General features: G+C 57.4%; 1 protein-coding gene across 2 annotated transcripts in view; it reads right to left on the reverse strand.

Annotated features, from left to right (window-relative positions):
- The window catches only part of PPFIA4 (PTPRF interacting protein alpha 4), a 75,878-nt gene that overhangs the window by 38,624 nt on the left and 17,582 nt on the right, over window positions 1-19,672 (reverse strand). For both annotated transcript variants that reach the window (XM_071578721.1, XM_071578720.1), the window contains exon 2: window positions 5,287-6,067. In XM_071578721.1, the coding sequence (XP_071434822.1) occupies window positions 5,287-5,523 (237 nt within the window). In that variant the 5' untranslated portion in view covers window positions 5,524-6,067. The remainder of the gene's footprint in view (window positions 1-5,286; window positions 6,068-19,672) is intronic.

Below are 19,672 nucleotides of genomic sequence, written 5' to 3' on the forward strand. Positions count from 1 at the left end.
GGATGGGAAGGTGGGAAGGTGGGAAGGATGGGATGGATGGGATGGTGGGAAGGATGGGAAGGTGGGAAGGAGGGAAGGTGGGAAGGATGGGATGGATGTCCGCACCGGGAATTCCGCGCTGCTGACTCAGCACCCAGGGATGGAGCCCCACCCAAGGTCTGTCCCTGCTGGGTGCTGGCAGGGGACCACCCTGTGTGTGCCAGGGTGGTGCAGGATGAGGAGGAAGCCCCACATCAGAGCCCGGGGGATAAGCACAATGTGTAGCAGGGGATTACAAAGATTAAATCCTGTCGGGTAAACCCAGGGCTCCCACCATTACCCACCCCCAGCACTGGGCACAGGCACGTCCTGGACCTCTTGGCTGCAGCACTGGCACTCTGAGGGACCATCCATGGGGAACTGGTGCCTTCCCTTCTCAGCATGTGGTCAGGAGGTGTATTTCCACCTGGGATTGCTCAAAGAGCAAACAGGAATTCAATATCTCACTGTCCTGCTATTGTGGGAGCACATCCAGCTCCAGTGGTTCAACACCCTCTTTATCTCCCCAAAACCTGAAGACACTTTCCCAGTGGGTGTTTTCTCCCTTCCTGAAGGTGCTGAGGCTCCTATTTTCAGGCTGTTCTTCTCAAGTTAACTCTCAATATATTTTTAAGTTCAATGGGAAGAATTTGCGAGGTTGTTTGATGTCAGGACTCCCCTCAGCTCCTGAGTGACCTTCATGGAGCTCAGAGAGTCTTGAGGTCTCTACTCACCCCCCAAAAGGCCAGTTCCCATCTCCCTGGCAGCCCCAAGAGGCAGTGAAGGCACAAGCAGAGCAGGGCCAGGATGGATGAACAGTGAGAGGTTTCCATCTTTGAAATCTGGGAGCCTGTTTTCCCCTGACACAGCCTGGGGACAGGGACTCCTGCCAAACCCCCAGGACGTCCATCCCAGGACAGGGAGGAGTTCCACAGTTCCATTCCAGCACAGGACTCCACCCTGGGAACACATCTGGACAAACCTGGAGCCCTGAGTGTCACATCAGGGAAGTTCTGGCCAGGTGGGGGTTGGTCTCTTCTCCCAGACACTCAGCAATAGGACAAGGGGGCACGATGGGCTCAAGCTCTGCCAGGGGAAATTGAAGTTGGAGATCAGGAAAAAACTCTTTGCAGAGAGAGTGCTCAGGGATTGGAATGGGCTGCCCAGAGAGGGGGTGGATTCCTCATCCCTGGAGGTTTTTAACTGAGCTTGGCCGTGGCACTGAGTGCCATGATCTGGTAAAGGGACTGGAGTTGATGATCTCAGAGGTCTTTTCCAACCCAGTTGATTCTATGATTCTGTGATTCTGTGATCCTGGGGTGGCACCTACCCCCAGGAGCTGGATGAGTAAGCAGGAGGGGGCAGAGGAGCAGGCCAGGGCTTTGGGGGGCTGCTGAGGGCACCCAGCCCCCCCTCAGGGGCTGGTCCTTGGCCCCAGCTCCCTGCAGTGTGGGGAGGGCAGCAGGGCTGGGGCCGGAGCTTTCAGCCCGATTAAGTCGCATTCAGTGCTCCACATGAATAAATAAATCATGTAAGAAGCATTAGGGCAGCTTAGTGTGCCCAGAAAGCGCCCCGGGGTTCTGCCTTTTGGGGGCTGAGGGCATGGGCAGGGGGTGGGGGTGGCAGGGCCACGTGGCACAGGGAAGGGGCAATGGGAGCTGCAGGCAGGAGCATCCATGGAGCATCCCCTGCCTGCCCCATAGATGGACACAATCCCTGCCTGCCCCATGGACTGGCACATCCCCTGCCTGCCCCATAGAGAGGCACATCCCCTGCCTGCCCCATGGATGGGCACATCCCCTGCCTGCCCCATAGAAAGGCACATCCCCTGCCTGCCCCATGGATGGGCACATCCCCTGCCTGCCCCATAGAAAGGCACATCCCCTGCCTGCCCCATAGAGAGGCACATCCCCTGCCTGCCCCATGGATGGGCACATCCCCTGCCTGCCCCACAGACTGGCACATCCCCTGCCTGCCCCATGAAAAAACACATCCCTTGCCTGCCCCATAGAAAGGCACATCCCTTGCCTGCCCCATAGAGAGGCACATCCCCTGCCTGCCCCATGGATGGGCACATCCCCTGCCTGCCCCATAGACTGGCACATCCCTTGCCTGCCCCATAGAGAGGCACATCCCCTGCCTGCCCCATGGATGGGCACATACCCTGCCTGCCCCATGAAAAAACACATCCCTTGCCTGCCCCACAGACTGGCACATCCCTTGCCTGCCCCATAGAGAGGCACATCCCCTGCCTGCCCCACCGACTGGCACATCCCCTGCCTGCCCCATAGAGAGGCACAACCCTTGCCTGCCCCACGGACTGGCACATCCCTTGCCTGCCCCATGGATGGGCACATCCCCTGCCTGCCCCATAGAGAGGCATATCCCCTGCCTGCCCCACAGACTGGCACATCCCCTGCCTGCCCCACACGTGATTCTGCACCCCACACACATTCCCTGCCTGTCCCTTTGAATCCCATGCAGGCACAGCAGCATCCAGGTGCCCCCGTGCCCTGAAGGGATGCAGTGCCACAGTGCCACCCTCCCTCCATGCCATCTGTGAGAAGGCTCTTCGGGGATTCAACCCTGTGGGAGGCCCCACCCCGATGAAAGGGTTTCCCCCAGCAATCCAGCTTGGATCCCATCCCAACACATCGCAGGGAGCTCCCGGGCAAAAGGGCTCACAGACACGGAGGAAGAAGATGGCACAGACCCGCAGGATGCCACACACAGTGCCCGAGGAAGGGACCCGCCGCCTCCCCCTTACCTGGTACATGTACATGGTGGGATTAATCCCATTGGGCAGGTGAGAATCTTTGGATTTGCTCCCCGTTTTCATGCCAAGCCCTCATCTCCCGGGGTCGGGGGGCACAGCGGGCAGTGCCCTGCCCAAGCAGGGTCGGGCAGGGCAGCAGGAAGCAGCGAGAATTCCCCATGAGATGACACCCCGCTGGTCACATCCCGGCAGAGCTGGGCACCCAGCAGGGCACCCAGTTTGCGTGCCCTGACCCAGTTTGCTCCGAGTGCACTCTGCCCGTGCCGAGGCTCCGCTGCCAGGGATAAATCCCTGCGCTCCCTTAATCCCGGCGGGGCGGGCACGGAGCGCCAGGGTGACCTGGCTTGCTCCCTCTGGAATGCTGGCACAGGGGCGGGGAGCAGAGGGCACCAAGCCCCCCCCAGCACATGGTGGTGGTGGCTCTGGGTGCACCCAACACTTGGCAATGTCCCAGCACATCTCTGAGGATCAGGAGCAACTCGTGCCCAGGCACTGCCCGGTGTTTTACTCTCAGCAGAGCCAGGACCAGCCCAGCTCTGGGCATGGAGATGTGGTTTGCCTTCCTCCTGAGCTGGTTTCCCACACCCAGAGAGGAGGAGGGATGCAGAGAGCTGGGCAGCCACCAGCCTGAGCTCTGTGCCCGCCCATGCCCCCAGTTTTGATCCATTAGCCATTTCCCACCTCCCCAGGGTGCCCCAAACCTCAGCACCCTGGCAAGGAGGGTCTGAGGGCTCAGCACTGGCACAGGACAAACATCTGGAGCCTCCTGCTTCCCCCGGCTGCTGGGCTGCCCTCCACACCACACCCACCATGGAGGGGTGCAAAAGGTCCCCAAAATCCCTGTTCCCCCAAATCTGGGCCCTGGGACACTGTGCCCTGTCCCACAAGACCCTGCAGGGACCATGAGCAGCTCAGGTCCCTGTGAGGCTGATCCACCTCATCCTCTCCTGGCCTGAGAATATTTGTGGAGGCTGAGCTCAAGTCCAGGCCTCTGGAGCACCTGGAGAGGGTCCTGTAGGTGAGGAACCATGGGCAGAGCAACATGAGGAGCTCCAGTGGAGCCAAGGCAAGCCCTGACCTGCCATGCCCTGGGCTGTCTGCTAAGCACAGCCCTCTGGCAGCCTCCCTGCCCACTGCTCCCTGCAATCCCCAATGCCAACCCTGTGCCCAGCTCTGCCTCCATTGTCCCTTCTCAGGGCCAAGCTTGAGGCAAAGAAGTCCCATCACCCCAGTGGGTGATGGAGCTGAAGGACGGAGCCCTCCTGGCGTGGGGAGAGGCAGGAATGGGGCTTGCCCTCCAGCAGTGGGGAAGGTGAGGGGTTAAGGTGCCCATCTGGGGACTGTAAGTGCCACCTCAGGACCTCCTGACACCCCAAGGAGTTGGCTGGAATCCAAGCCAGATCCACTGCAGGAATGTGCCACCTGCTTCCCAGGTGCTGTCCTCAAGGGACTGTCCCCATGGGCTGGTGCAGGCTCTGCACCTGTGGGGGTGTCCTTGGGAGGGTTTTGTCCCTTCTCCAGATCCACTTCCCTGTGCACAGCAGGGATTGCCCTCCCACACCTCCCCACGTGGACTCCCAGTGAGGGGGACAAAGGAAAAGGGATGTCTAAGCTGGTTGTATCTTGGGAGAATCACAGAATGAACTGGGTCAGAAGAGACCCACGAGATCATCAAGTCCAACCCTTGATCCAACCCCACTGTGATCACCAGCCCAGGGCACTCAGTGCCACGTCCAGTCTCACCTTAAACACCTCCAGGGATGGAGAATCCACCTCCTCTCTGGACAGCCCATGCCAATGCCTGAGCACTCTCTCTGTAAAGAATTTCTATCTACTATCCAACATAAACCTCCCCTGGCAGAGCTTCAGCCCATGTCCTCTTGTTCTACTGCCTGGGAGAAGAGACCAATCCCCACCTGGGTACAATCTCCTGTCAGGGAGTTTTAGGGAGTGATGATTGGTCTCTTCCCTCAGGCAACCAACAGTAGGACAAGAGGGCACAGCTTAAGCTCTGCCAGGGGAGGTTTAGGTTGGATATAGAAAGAAATTCTTTATAGAGAGAGTGCTCAGGCATTGGAATGGGCTGCCCAGAGAGGGGGTGGGTTCACCATCCCTGGAGGTTTTAAAGATGAGACTGGACATGGCACTCAATGCCATTCCTGGTGATCACAGTGGGGTTGGATCGAGGGTTGGACTTGATGATCTCAGAGGTCTCTTCCAACCCAGCTGATTCTGTGATTCTGTGAGGTCACCTCTGAGCCTCCTCTTCTCCAGGCTAAACACCCCCAGCTCTCTCAGCCTCTCCCCACAGCACTTGTGCTCCAGTCCCTTCTCCAGCCTCGTTGCTCTTCCCTGGACCCGCTCCAGCTTTTCCTGTCCCACGAGGTGACACCAATGCGGCCAAATCAGGCCACGCTGCCCAGAGGCACATGCCCAACACCCCGAGGGCTCCGTGAAGGCTCCTGCCTGCCATGGCAGTGCCAGCCCCTCACCTGCGGCAGCGCCGAGTTGAGCTGCCTCTGGAGCTGGTCGCGCTCCCGGAGCGTCTCCTGCAGGCGGCTCTGGGTCACCGCCAGCGTCTCGCGCGTCTCCCGCAGCGTGTCCAGCAGCTTGTCCCTCTCGTCCAACATGTTCACCATCAGCTGCTCGAAGTCCGCGTCCGCCTCCGAGCCCTGCGGGGGCCCCAGCGGGTCCCCCTCGCTGATGGTGGGCATCACCTCGCACATCATGGCGCGGGACGGTCCTGCCGGTGCCTGGTGGGGTGGGCGCTGCCGAGGGCACGGCCCTGCTCACATCACCACGGGCTCCCGCGGGCCGGGGGAGCCAGGGCAGGAGGGGGCAGTGGGGTGCTGAGCGTGGAGGGATGCCCCATGCTGTCTTGCTGGGGGCTAAGCAGAGGTTGGCATCGCTCTGGTGGGGATGGAGGGATGTCCTTGGCACCGACGAGGTCCGCGCGGTCTCGGGTCCCCCCCTCGGCTGCTGTCACTGCCAGGGCCGTGTGGCACCTCCGCGCTGCCTTTGGGAGGGGCTGCAGCATCAGGGAGTGCTCAGAGCAGGGCCAAGTGACCCTTGAGGACTTGTCCCAATGGGCAGCCCAGGCTGGCAACGGCACAGGGAGGGTCCAAGGGGTATTTGGGCTGCCCGAGCATGGCTGGTGATGATGGGGAGTTCTCCTGAATGGCTGTTTCCCCCAAAGCTGGGTGAGATGGTCACTGCCCACGTGGGACTGGCACTCTGTTGGGCATCACAGCTCTTCAAACACCCAGCAGTGACCTACAAGAGAGGGGACCAGAGATTAGATCCCTCCCGCTGATTAGATCTCCTGCTGCCCCCAAAATGTGCAGGGCACCTGCCCAGACCCCTTTTGCCCCCCATCAAACCCCTCAGGACCACAGTGGGTGGGCTCAGTCCCCACAGGAATGGGTTGTGCTGGGTTGTACCACCCTGCACCCAGGATGGCATCAAGCTGCAGGGAGCAGCATCCCCAGCACCCAAAATTCTGTGATCACCTTTGGCATCCACATATCCCAGGCCAGGATGCCATGCCCTCCACGGAATGAGGCCAAGGGACCCCATGGCCCAGGTGATCTCCAGCCTCAGAGGATTTACACTGACAGAAAATCAGGTTTAAACCTGAGTTTGGCCCAAGCCTAGCATGGAGTCACAGCTACAAATGAGTTGGATGACTGGATTAATGTTGCCCTGTGCCCACCCCTCCACTGCCTGTGGCACCAACAGGACAGATGTGCTGGGGCCAGCTGTTCAGTGCCAACTGAGCTCCAGCACACCCTCCCTTGGTCAAACCTCTGCCCAGGGGATGGAGGCAGCAGCAATTCCTGCACAAGCACCATTCCCTGGCAGTGCCAGGGGTGAGAGGCTGAGGGGTGAGGCAGAGCCACCAATCTGGGCACCAGACTGGATTTAGGCTGGATTAGAGCACAGCTGGACCTGTGGGGTGATGGTGAGACCCACAGCCCACCTCCACTTCTGCAGCCCAAACCCATGGCAGACAAGGTGCCAGGTGGGCATTTCTCCTGCTCTGGGTGAGCTTCATCCCTCTACAGCGGGATGGGGGTCCCCAGCAGCGAGGGCCAGGGTGCCACTGCCACCCCAGGCGCCTTGGGGACCTGCCCACCAAACCAGACGTGGCAAGTCCAGGGTGAGGATTTGCTGGTCCAATGCTGCTTATGTGGAAGTGCCCCTTGAGATTTAAAACTTTGCAACAGATACAACACTTGAGGACAGGTCTGAATATTCCGAGGCTGTGGATGCATCTGAGGCTGCCCCATCCCTGGGAGTGTCCAAGGCCTTGGGTTGGGGGAGGTGTTCCTGTCCAGGAATGGGGAGGGATGGGTGGGATTTGAGGTCCCTCCCACCCCTGACCATTCTCTGGTTGTGTGATCTGAGCAGTTCTGGAACTGGGGGAGACACTTGGAGGCTGCTGGACAAAATCCAGGTGATTTTTGAGAATGTTTCTGTTTCCCTCTTGCTCCTAAAGAAATCCTTGGAGGGGCAGACACACCATATGAGAAGGGAATATTCGACCTGGAGATCATTGTTCCTGAAAGGTGAGTGGGCAACAACCTCCAGTTCAGATTAATTAGGAAGGAATTCTTCCCTGGGAGGGTGGGGAGGGGCTGGCATGGAATTCCCAGAGAATCCGTGGATGCCCCACCCCGGGAGTGTTCAAGGCCAGGCTGGAGCCCCCTGGGCTGTGGGAGGTTGTCCTGTCCATGGCAGGGGGTGGGATGGGATGAGATTTAAGGTCCCTCCCACCCAAACCATCTGATGATTCTATGAATATCCTTCTTTCACTTCCCTTTCAAACCAACACATGGACATAAAGGCCCTGCACACAGACCTGGCCTGGATCAGATCTGACCCTTGGACTGGGCTTAAAGCTCGTGTGTCCAGGAGCTCCTGGCCCAGCAGGGACTGTCCCCATCAAAGGCTGTGGGCATGAGGAGGTGCCTTTGAGCACACCCAGCCCGAGGGAACTGCAGCTCTGCCCTTGGGCTGACATTGCCCCATCAGCTGGTGGGAAGTTTGACCCAAAGGAACCCCCCAAAAATAGAGAAACTCTGGCCAAAGCAGCAGCCCCTCGGTGTGTTACACTGACAGCAGGTCCAGGAGGTGGGATTGTCCTGCAGGGGGTTGTCCTTCTCTCCTCCACAGGTTTGATCCTCCAGTGGGATCCAACCTGTTGTGTGTAGGCAGGAAACACTGCCCTGAAGCTCTAAGGGTTGTTCCTGCTCCCTCCAGGCTGCTGGGACATGGATGACCAGGAGAATGGTGCACCCAGGATGTCCCACACAACGGGGCTGGGGGGGGAAAGGCACAGAGAGAGGGGCCAGTCCAGCCCCTGCTCTCCTGGGGTGGAGCTGGACACGACCCTCAGCCCCGTAAATAATAATCTGCTTTGCAGTTCTCCTGCCCCAATTTTAGCAGTGAGAACCCCCCAAACACACTCATGGCCACAGTGCCAGCTCTCCTGAAGGGCACATACCCCAGGGACATAGAAAAGCCTTTCCCCAGGGCTGAGCCACTCGAATTTGGGTGCAAAACCCAACTGAGGTGACTTTCATGCACCATTTCCCTGCTTGTGGGATGAGTGTGAAGAAGGAACATCCGTGATGGGGAGAGCAGACAGTGCCCAAGCACAGCAAGAGTGGCAAGGTGAGCCACGTGGGCACATCCCACCCCAGCTGCTGGCAGGGAAGGGAGTGAATTAGCAGTGAATTAAGAGATATTAATCAAGGCACGCAGAGGGAAGAGCCCTTCAAACCCTCAGGGAGGGGAAATGCCACAGGGAATGACCAAGACACAAACCTGGAGGAAATTCATCCCAGCTGCAAAGCAGAGACTCCTTTACCATGAGGAGACTTGGCAGATGCCAGTCCCAGTGGGGCTGGGGTGGGTCCCCACACCCCACGGAGGGAACCCAAGGGGCTGGACCCTCATGGCGCAGGAGGAGGTGGCACAGATTTACCTTCAAGAACTCATTTTCTTTTTGCCTCCCTGACAGGTGAGCTCCTGCATGGATGGTTTGGGGGTCTTTGCTACTTTGCTTCTCTGCTCCTGCACACAGTGATGTCCTGTCACAGCTGCTGAGCTTGGGAATGGTGACAAACATGGCCTGGACAGCTCAGCCTGGACAGCTCAGCCTGGACACCTCAGAGTGGACACCTCAGAGTGGACACCTCAGCCTGGACACCTCAGAGTGGACACCTCAGCCTGGACAACTCAGCCAGGACAGCTCAGCCTGGACACCTCAGCCTGGACACCTCAGAGTGGACACCTCAGCCTGGACACCTCAGCTTGGACACCTCAGCCTGGACACCTCAGAGTGGACACCTCAGCCTGGACAGCTCAGCCAGGAGAGGGTGATAAAGGGATCTTGGGGACCTTGCATGGCACCGATCCATGGCGGATTCATCACATCCCACTGGTCCCCCAAAGCCTCTGAGCTCTGCCCTCCTGAGGATGCTCAGCAAAGGTGGGAAACAGCACAAAACTGGGACCCAAACTCCACATCCACATCGAATTCCACATTCCCACCCACACCCACACCCAATTCCACACCCACACCCACATCAGACACTGAGCTGCCTCAAGCATCCTACCACGGATTCATTCCTCCAACAGCCACTGGGGAACTCTTCTACCCCATGGATTCAGAAGTGATTATTTCTGGATCCAACCACTGCAGCTTCCACTGCAAACCCACAAGTCCCAGGAGCAGCCCAGACACCAGGAAGGCCCTCACCTGATGCCAGGGCAGCTGCAAAGGTTTTATTCTTCAATTGTTTGCAGCTCTTCCTTGTTCATCAAATGAGGCTGAAAAATTCCAGGAGATATTCCATTTATTGCTCAATGTGTTTTGGCTTTTTGTTAGTTAGACTTTATGCAAAAGAGAAGTTTAAATTCTACCACTCTCAAGTGAAAGGATGAAAGAAAATGATTTTAGGTTGGACTAGGAGAGGTTTAAATTAGTAATTCCCTGAAGGAGTGGTCAGGCATTAGAGCGAGTTCCCAGGGAGGTGGTGGAGTTGCTGTGTCTGGAAGGGTTCAAGATGTGGCACTTGGGGACATGGTTTAAGGGTGACTGTGGTGGAGCTGGGTTGGTGGTTGGCCTCGATGCTCCTGAAGGTCTCTGCCAGCCTGGAGGAGTCTGGGATTTGTGAGGGAGGAGGCCCAGGCTGGGCTTGGCACCTGCTGCCTTCTCCTTGGGGTGGGAACTGTGTGTGGTGAGCACTAAGGATGGGCACACAGGGGCATGGACACAGCAACACCCACACACACAGGGGGGCACAGGCAGCTCCTGCCCTCCAAAACGGCCCCCCTGCTTTCTGTGCCACCTCAAACCTTGGCATTGCCTCCATTCCCCAAAAGCCACAGCTCATCCCCCATTCCCAGGTGCCCCTTCCCAGCTGGTGGGTGACACCCACAGTGCTGTCCCCTAACTCTGTTCTCAGGCAGAGCTGCAGGTCCTACCAGCCACTTCTACAGACCTTGGGGACATCAGTGTGGGTGATGCCCAAACACCCCCTCAGGCTGTACTGGGAGCTCGGCAGGGCACCCCCCGAGCAGCCCTTGGGTGCTGAGCTCGCCCACAACCTGAGCCCCCCAACCTGCCTCTGGGACCCCCGCCCCCTCCCCAGTGCTGCTGTCGGGTTTGGAGGGCCCTGAGTGATGGGAGAGGTGTGAGGAGACAGCTGGGGAGCTGAGAAACAGGCCCTGCAGCTCCAGCCCTTGGCAGGCTATTTTTAGTCCCTTGGGGCTGCCAGGCACAGACTCACCAGGAGCAGCTTTCCTTGCCAGGGAAAACGTGTTTGCTTCTCCATCCCTCCCCCTCCACCCCAAAACGATGCTTTTCCCCTCTTTTGGGGGATAGGAAACAGCAGTCAGACCCTGCCCACTCAGAGGGGCTGGTTCCCAGATGTGGAGCAGCTGTTGGAGAGCAGAGGGGGGAGATTTGGCCCTTGAGCTGATGGTTTGCTGGGCACAAACCTGCTGGGAGTCAAATTGACTGTGGGATGCTCCTCCCAGGGCTTTCCCTTCCCAGGCAGGGAGAGAAGCACACCCAGAACTCACCCCCACTTCGAGGGCAGAGACAGGGGTTTCTCTCTGAGCAGCTTCAGCCCTGACAAGAGAAAGCAAAAACCCTCCACAGCTCTGCCAGCAGGATTATCACCCTGGCAGGCAGCTGGCAGAGAGGGTTCAGGGCACACCTTGGAGGCAACAGGGATGATCAGCCCCCAAAAATGTCAGTTTGATCTTTTCTGCTCCTGGAAAACCCTCATCAGCTGCCCAGGCTGGCCCTGGAGAGCAGCCCAGCCAGGGTGGCAGTGCCAACAGCAGCACCCCTGGCTGCCAGCTCTGCCCTCCACCAACCCAGGCCAAGACAGGGCCCAGCACCCACACTGAGCCCTTCCCAGCCACATCCAGGGGGCAGAAGGAGGGTGATCCCTTCTGCTGCTGGTTTTTCCTTGCAGGACTTTTTCCTTCCTTGTGATGCTGCATTAGAAGTGACCACAGGGACAAGCTGCAAGTGTCACATCCTGACATTCCCAGCAGGCCCATCCTGATCCCTGTTCCTGCAGACAGAGTTGTGTCCCAGCTCAAGTCCTTCCCACCATCCCTGATGTCAGACACCACTTTGGAGCAGCCAAGACATGTTGATCCCACCACATCTGTCCTGACCCACTGAGCAGTTTGGTGACTTATGGATGGCACAGCAGGAACGTTCACCAGCCAAGGAGCCACTTCCCATTCTGTCCTCAGTGGGAGACGTGGCAATTAGAAAAGGGAAGTTATTGCTGCACACAGACAAAGGAGATGCTACAATGCCCTGGATCAGCAATAGGAATTGCTGCTTTAAGGTAGAAATGGGAATGTTCACCTGCAACAAGTCTTGGAGAAGCCTTTGTCACGTGCTTGTGTGGGTCATGGGATAGGATTCCACCTTCCAAGGCTTTTCTACTCTGAGACTTCAGGAGAGGAGCTGCTCCTGCCACAGAGTCCACATGTGAGCCCTGGAGACACCCAGCTGAGCTCCTCCTGTGCCAGGAGCTCCACCTGTGCCAGAAGCTCCTTGGATCACCCTCTCCAGCCCCTCTCATACTTCCTCTCTGTGCCCTGGCACAGACCCACACACCTCCCAGGTTTCTCAGCCTGAGCAGCCCTGTTGAGGGTGGATCCTCCTGCCTTCCCCATCCCAAGTGATCCATGGGAAAAAAAAGCTGCTTTTCCAGCAGAAAACCAACCTGCAGGCACAGCTTTTCTCCCAAGTTCCCACATTTACTCCTAGGATACTCTGTGGCCTCCAGGGACCTCCAGGCCCCCTGAGAAGGACAAAGATCCCATTTTCCATGGGATCCATGTGGGGATGGTGCTCCCACATTCCCTAACACGGCCCTCATGCTGTCAGGGAACCGCACAGATGGCACCTGGTTGATGCCAGGGGCAGCCCGTGGCCAGAACACCCAGGGAGAGTAAGGGAAATGAGGCATTCTGGCATGAAAGGAGGTGCCAGTTTTTAGCAGGAAAGAATTAGATTCCTGTGCCAAAGGGTGAGAGGGAGTCGCTGAGGGAGAGTTGTCGCTGCTGGGATTTGTGTGGTGGAGATCTGGGAAAAGGGGCAGAGGTTCCTCCTCTCCCATCCAGCTCTGGAGGCCTCCTGAGCTCCCCACACCTGCACCAGTGTGTCCTTTGCCCCCAAGGGGATTTATGTCCAGCTTGTCCCACTGTCCCAGTTCAGCAGGTGGGACCAGTTTATCCCTGTGTGGGTGGGACCAAAGCTGGGCATTCTCCACCCTCTGGGCCATTTCCCAGCAACTGTTCCCAATGGCCCATTGGCAGCAGCTGCCCAGGGCACAGCTGAGCCCTCAGGCTGGGAGCTGGCTGGGAAAGAAGCCTGGCAGAGGAGCTGGGAGAACTGCCCTGCAGGGACTCCTTGGCACCTCCACACCCACCTGAGGGCTCAGCTCTGCCCATGGGCCAGCAACGATTCCAAAATCCCCCCTGACTGCCAGAGTCAGATCCCCCAGGGTGGAACTCCCTGCCCTGGGGGAGGCACTGGGGGCTCCCACCCAAACCTGAGGGGACAGAATCTTGGGGTTTGGGGACCTCTGGGACCACTCATTGGATCCAGAGGAGGAGCAGACCCTGGACAGGAGGAGCCCACCACTCTCCACCAGACTGTGCCATCATCTGCACCAACAGGTTTATCCCTTCCTTTTCCTTTGGAGTCAGGGGACCCACGTGGGGCTCAGCACAGGGGCCACCAAACCCCCCCGTGTTTGTGCCCTGGGGGTGGGTTACACTGCTGGGTTTGTGGGTTAAACCCAATTTCTCTTTGTGCCTGTAGTAGTTTTGGCTTTAGTCAGCATAGGTCCCCATTTAGGCCTCAGTTTTTAGCAGGCCTCAAAGGTTGTGACACAGTTAGAGGGGACAGGCATCATCTGACTTAAGCAGCCATAGAGGTATTTCATATCATCTGACATCATCAGGAAGTGTCGGGGAGTATAACAAGCAAGGTGGGAGGAGTCTCTGCTCTCTTCGGTCCCTGCTTCTGACCAGGACGGTTCCCGCTCCCTGACTGCTGATATCAGGCCCCGCACGTCTGTTTACCCGGGGACGTGAGCACATTCCTGTTAATTCCTCTTTCCCTCTTGCTGGGAGGTTTCCTTTGGGGAGGGGGTTTGGTTGGTTTGGAGTTTCACCTGTTAGCTGGGGCGACCTCAGTGAGCCTGTTGTTGTTTCCTGTCACCATGTGCTATTTCATATTCTGTGTTAAGCTCTCCTCTTCTCTGTATAAATATAAAACCTCACTGTGTTTAAAGCCTCATTTCTGCTGTTTTCCCTCACTCTCCTGCTCTGGGAGTGGACTTTTTGACTGGGTACCAGGCAGTTGGCATTTTGCCAGCTCAAACTATAACAGTGCCATTGCATTCATTGTAATATTGTTATTAAATTGGAACTCTGACTTATAATCTCTCTTGTGTTGGGTTCATTTCTCCTGCAGATTTACCTTTAAACCAGCACACCCACTCTGGAGATGCAACTGGGGCAGAACAGGACACTTGGGAAGCACCTCCAGGATTTGGACCCATCTGGGAGGCACTGGGAAGCAGAGGGTGCCCCTAAGGACACTGCAAGTCACAAAAGGCAGCTACTCCCCATTTCTTACCTTCTAGGACATGCTCCTGCCCCACAGATTTGCTCCAAACCCCAAAGAGCAGTTCTCACTGCAGCCCTTGCTCACTCCTGCTGCCAAACCAGAGGAGAAACCGTGAGGGAGACTGTCCAGAAGTGGCTGTTTATTTGCAGGGAGAAGAGAGACTTAGTGTGGAGCTGATATTTATACTTCCCAGAGGGAGGGGAGCCATTCCACACCCCTTCCAGAGGGTATTTTCAGGCAGCCACCTGCTCTTCACCATTGTGCACAAACACAAAGCTCGTCAGATGAGGAGCCGAAACCTCTGGTGGCTCCTCCAGCACTGAGGGTGGGAACACCCCAAATCAGTCTCACATGGCAATTCACAGCACTGGGGCATCCCTGGAGGGGGTTGTTGAGTCCTGACTCAGTTTCCCTGTTTCCAGAATGGTCCATGTGTCCCCCTCTGGCCCCGGGGAAAGGTGGAATCCCAGTTTATCCCATGGAGGAACCGGGCAGGGCAAAGGCCACCAACACACAAACCCCCTGCCTGTGCACTTTGGGGTGAGAGGAGATGGAATGAGCCTTGGAGGGGCTCCAAATGGATGATCCCTCTGACAAGTGGGATCCCAAAGCCTGGCCAAGAGACTCATCTCTGGCTTTGCAACAGCCCAAACCACGGATGGGAGGAGGGAGGATAGATCTGAAGATGCTGCTAAACCCGTGAGGATCCTCAGGAACTCACAGGGGAGAGGTGAAACACAGGACTGTGGTCACCAAAATAGCCCCAGAAGCTGGATCTCCCCCTGGGGACACCTGCCCCAGCTGGCAGAAGGGGCTGTCCCAGCCCAGTGGGAACACAAACCAACTCCCCCAAATCCTGCCACAACAATCCCACCCCACAATCACTGCAAAGCTGGAGAAATCCCAATTCCTCCAAGGGGAGAGGTTGGGAAACCCCTGTGTGCCATGAGCCACACTCCCTGGGAAGAAGGAGATGGACACCAAGCTCACATCCCTCTGCCAGGATGTGGTTTGCACTCAGGTCCATCCACAGGGACAAGGAGGGGAATTAAGACCAACCAACCCCATGCAGAAGAGCCACAAGGCTGGTTACAACCCTTTCCTGTGCCAAGAGCTGCTCTGCTGCCCTTTGAGGCTCATTCACTCTTCTCATCAGCAACTTTGCCACCAAACCCCACGTTCTTTGCTTTGTTAGGCCAAAGTCACAGAATCACAGGATGGTTGGGGTTGGAAGGGGCCTCTGGAGATCACCCAGTCCAACCCGCTGCCATTGCAGGGTCAGCTGGAGCAGGTGACACAGGAAGGTGTCCAGGTGGGTTGGAAACTCCACACCCTCCCTGGGCAGCTCTGCCAGGGCTCTGCCCCCTCCTGGAAGGCAGTTCTTCCTCATGCTGGACTGCTGAGAGTCTTTGACTTCTCCTTCATTCAATGTTACTTTGAAGGAGCAGCAGAGGGACATGCAAACTCCCCAGCTCCTCCAGAAGCAGCAACTCGAGGAGAACCAGCCCCTGGATGAATCTGTAAGGGATGGTGAGCTCTGGGAACCCAACAACTGGGCACTGCCCAGCCCAGGGTGGATGCAGAGCCCTGTGAGAAGGACCAAGGCAGGGGGAAGCAGCCCACAACCTTATCTGCTCACCCCAGATGTGGCACCACTGCCAAAGTCCCCTCACCTCTGGGCAAGTGAGGTTTTGTGCCTCAGCTTCCTCACGAGCCAGGCAGGACTGTGGGCATGGCTGGCACTCCGAGGGCTGGCTGGTGATTTTCCATGATTTCACTGGAGGTTCTGCCACGGGTACAGGCCCCCACCCCCAGGACACTTGTGATGAGCAGTTATCTCATCTGGAGCTGGGGCCTCCTCCTCGCTGCCAAAGCAGCCCCTGCCCTGCTTTAGTCACACCCCAGCAGCTCCTGCTGGTGCTAATTTATTCAGTGATGGGGGAAGAGCCACCAGCTCGGAGGGGGGATGAGCCAATCTGTGCCATGGGTGCCCCCGAGCCTTGGGAAATGCTGTCAAGGTGCCTCTTCACCCACCCTGGGCACTGCCACCCACACACAGCCTGTTCCCAGCCCAGGGCACAGGGGGGGCTGCTGCTGGTACAGAAACCCTGTACCAACATCATGTGCATCTCCTGGCACAGCAGCCACTGCCCCTGAGCAGCTGCCAGGCCTTGGCTGCCTGAGATCCAGGGTTTCCAGAGATCCAGGGATTCCAGAGATCCAGGGATTCCAGAGAGCCAGGATTTCCAGAGATCCAGGGTTTCCATGGCACCTCTGCCACACCCCAGGGCATCACCCACACCCTGGGCAGGGAAAGGGAAAGTGGCTCAGGGAGCTCCCCAGGACAAAGTGTGGCCACCAAGCCTATGGGTGGTGGAAAGTGGCTCAGTGAGGCCCCCAAGGCCCAGGGGGAAATCACTGCCCCTCTCAGGCAGGTCATCAGCATTTTGCCACCATAGAATCTCAGACTGGTTTGGGTTGGGAAGGTCCTTAAAACTCATCTCATTCCAATGCCCTGCCATGAGCAGGGACACCTTCCACCACATCAGGTTGCTCCAACCATCCTTTAGCAGACTCTATACCATGAGTGTGATGAGGAAGAGCCCAGTGAGGCAATCCGGAGTCAGAGAAGAGGCAGAGTGGCCTTTCAGGGTGAAATTTGGGAAGCATTGAAGCCTTCAGAGCCACAGTGAGATGCCCAGCACTGCTGGCACCAGGTGGGACCATGCCAGGCTCAGGAACACGTCCCTGCACCACACCCAGGGGGAATTCACAGCCAAAAAACAACCTGAAAGGGAACAACAACAGTTCTGGAGCACAACCTGGAGCAAGGGGAGGCCTCCAGGGTTCAACCATTCACCGCCAACTACCCTAGAACTCAAGGGAGGTCTCCACCCCATGGTGCTCCCCATGCCACCTGCAGACAAGCCAGGGCTCCTCAGGTGCATCAGGATGTTGTTCTCCCACAACACTGGAAGTTCTAGTCCTTCCTGTTCAAGAAGTGCAGTGACATTGTGGCTTGGACATCAGGTGACCCCCACCAGGGGCAGGTTGGGTGGTTTGGGTAACTCAAGAGATGGAGGTTCCCCCTTTATTCATCCCTTCTGCCCTCCCTTCCCTGTGCTGAGGAACTTAAGCAAGTTCCTTAATCCCTTTGCTGAGGGTGCAGCCGATCCCTGCAGAGCTCCCTCCCAGCTGCAGCTGTGCCCTGGTGGGCAGTGGGACACCAGAGAACTTCTGTGCTCCAAGGATGCCCAGGCCACATCCAGAACCAGCACAGCTCTGCAACACCCACAGGGAAAACCCCTGAGCACACCCCAAGCAGCTCCACCCCACTGGGACACGTGGGTGGGCAGGACCTCAGGTTGTTCAGCTCCATGTAGGACAAGGCAGGATCAAGGGGTTAAATCTCTCCCTGGTCCAAACCCGCCCTTCCTCCCAGGCATCCTCATGCCAGGGACAACCACAACCTCCCCTTGCCAAGTTGGGTCCTTTGGCACCTTGGCTGGTTTGGCAGAGGGAAGTGAAGCCAGGACAGGAGCCCAGAAGTCAGGACTGGTCCCAGTGAGGAGTACTAGGTAGAGATGCGGATCACCCTGGAATCACCCTGGAATCACCCTGGAATCGCCCTGGAATCGCCCTGGAATCACCCTGGAATTGCCCTGGAATCACCCTGGAATCACCCTGGAATCACCCTGGAATCGCCCTGGAATTGCCCTGGAATCGCCCTGGAATCGCCCTGCTGCTGTCCCCACGGTGCCCGTGCCAGTGCCACTGGCAGCTGGCAGCGTCTCGCCCCTGCCATGCATGACAAGTGACAGGGACATCTGGGGACAGTGACATCACAGGCTGGCTGAGGGCAAGGCACACACACTGCAGCTCTGCTCTGGAGAACACGAATGGAGCAAGTTCATCCTTCAACCCACACCCTTCACGTGCCAACCCAGCCCCTGTCACGAGCCCCTTGGGCACATCCTGCTCCCAGCCCAGCCCCAGGGCTGGGAAGTGCTGGAGAAGCTGGACTGGGCTGCAGGAAGAGCTGCAGGAGGGAATTCTCCTACAGCTGCCTCTTTTCTTGCCACAAGGACCTTCTGGTGGTGGCTCTGCTCCTGCACAGCCCCAAACACTGACACACAAACTGTGCCCGGCTCGTGGTGCCAACGACACGGAGGGTCCCGAACATCCCGTGCTTTGGGAACTGAGTTTGTTATAGGCACCGAGCCATTCTCTGATAAGGCGTTGCTGAGAAGCTGTCTTTCTGGTTTTTTTTTTTTTTTTTTTTTTTTTTAACAATCCTCCAAGTTTTCAGGCATATTTAATTTTACATTTAAAACAAAATTAAAAATACTATTTGATTTGGTTTCTAGCAAATTAATTATCTATTACAAGTTGAGAAGGAAAATCCAAGTTTAGGAGAACGGTGGGATTAGCTCAGCTCTTACCAGGTATCAGAGGAGCCACAGAAAGTACCTCCAAAATAGGCTGCCATGGACAAAGCTCCATCTGCAGCTCTCTCCTCTCAGATACAGTTCACAAGGAAGGCAGAAAGGTAAGTCCAGTTCCCTCCAGAGATCCCAAGGACTGGAGAAGCTCAGGAAGAACAAATCAAGCTTTCGGTGAGTGCCAGGAGCTTTTAGACCCAGCAGGGAGCTCTGAGGGCTTCACTCAGCCCCAGGAGCCCCTCCTGCCCCTCTCTATGGCATCCCCCTAGCCCAGGTAATGATCAGAAGAACAAGAGGGCTCAGCTTAAGCTCTGCCAGGGGAGGTTTAGGTTGGATATAGAAAGAAATTCTTCACAGAGGGAGTGTTCAGGGATTGGAATGGGCTGCCCAGAGAGGGGGTGGATTCCCCATCCCTGGAGGTTTTTCAACTGAGCTTGGCCGTGGCACTGAGTGCTGTGATCTGGTAAAGGGACTGGAGTTGGCCCAAGGGTTGGACTTGCTGATCTCAGAGGTCTCTTCCAACCCAGCTGATTCCATGATTCCATGATTCCATGATTCTATGATTCTGTGATGCCCATGGCTTAAGGGGCAGAAAGGTCACCTCCAGCAGCCTGGGCAGGCAGAGCAGGACTGGCCTGGAGGGCAGAGCAGGGGTGGGCACCAGCCAGCTCCTCATCCAGAGGGTCCCAGTGTGCCTGGGTGTGGCTGAGCTGGGATGGGGTTCCCATGCCAGCTGGGAGCCTGGTGTGCCAGTGGGGAGGGATGGGGTGTCCTAGGGCAGTGTCCCCCTGAGATGTCCCTGAAGAGGCCACTGAATGTGCTGGCACTATGGGGCATCCAGGGGTAAGTGAACATGCTCCAGACCATGCTGTGCCCTCCTGGTGGTCCTGGCACCCACCTGTGCATGCCCAGCACTGCCTTCACCATTCCTCTGCCCCAGCACCTGATCCAGGGGTGCTCAGCACCACCCTGGATGAAGAGAGATGGACCAGGGCAAACACAGTGCCCAGCACTGCTTCCCTGGCTTGGGGGACTGGCAAACCCAGGGAGAGTTTCACATGGAGGGCACTAACACAGAGCACAAAGCGTGGGCAGTGTGCTGGGGTGGCAGCTGACCCATGCCAGCAGAGCTCTCCTCTGAGCACGGAGCATCATAAACACCAGCACTGGGCATTAGTTCAGCTCAGTTTCCAGCTCATTCCCTCTTCAAATGTCAGCTCAGTGGAGCCCAGCATTGCAGGGAGCTGGGCAGCA

This window comes from Pithys albifrons, chromosome 28, assembly GCF_047495875.1.
Source record: "Pithys albifrons albifrons isolate INPA30051 chromosome 28, PitAlb_v1, whole genome shotgun sequence".
In the NCBI taxonomy this organism is placed as follows: domain Eukaryota; kingdom Metazoa; phylum Chordata; class Aves; order Passeriformes; family Thamnophilidae; genus Pithys; species Pithys albifrons.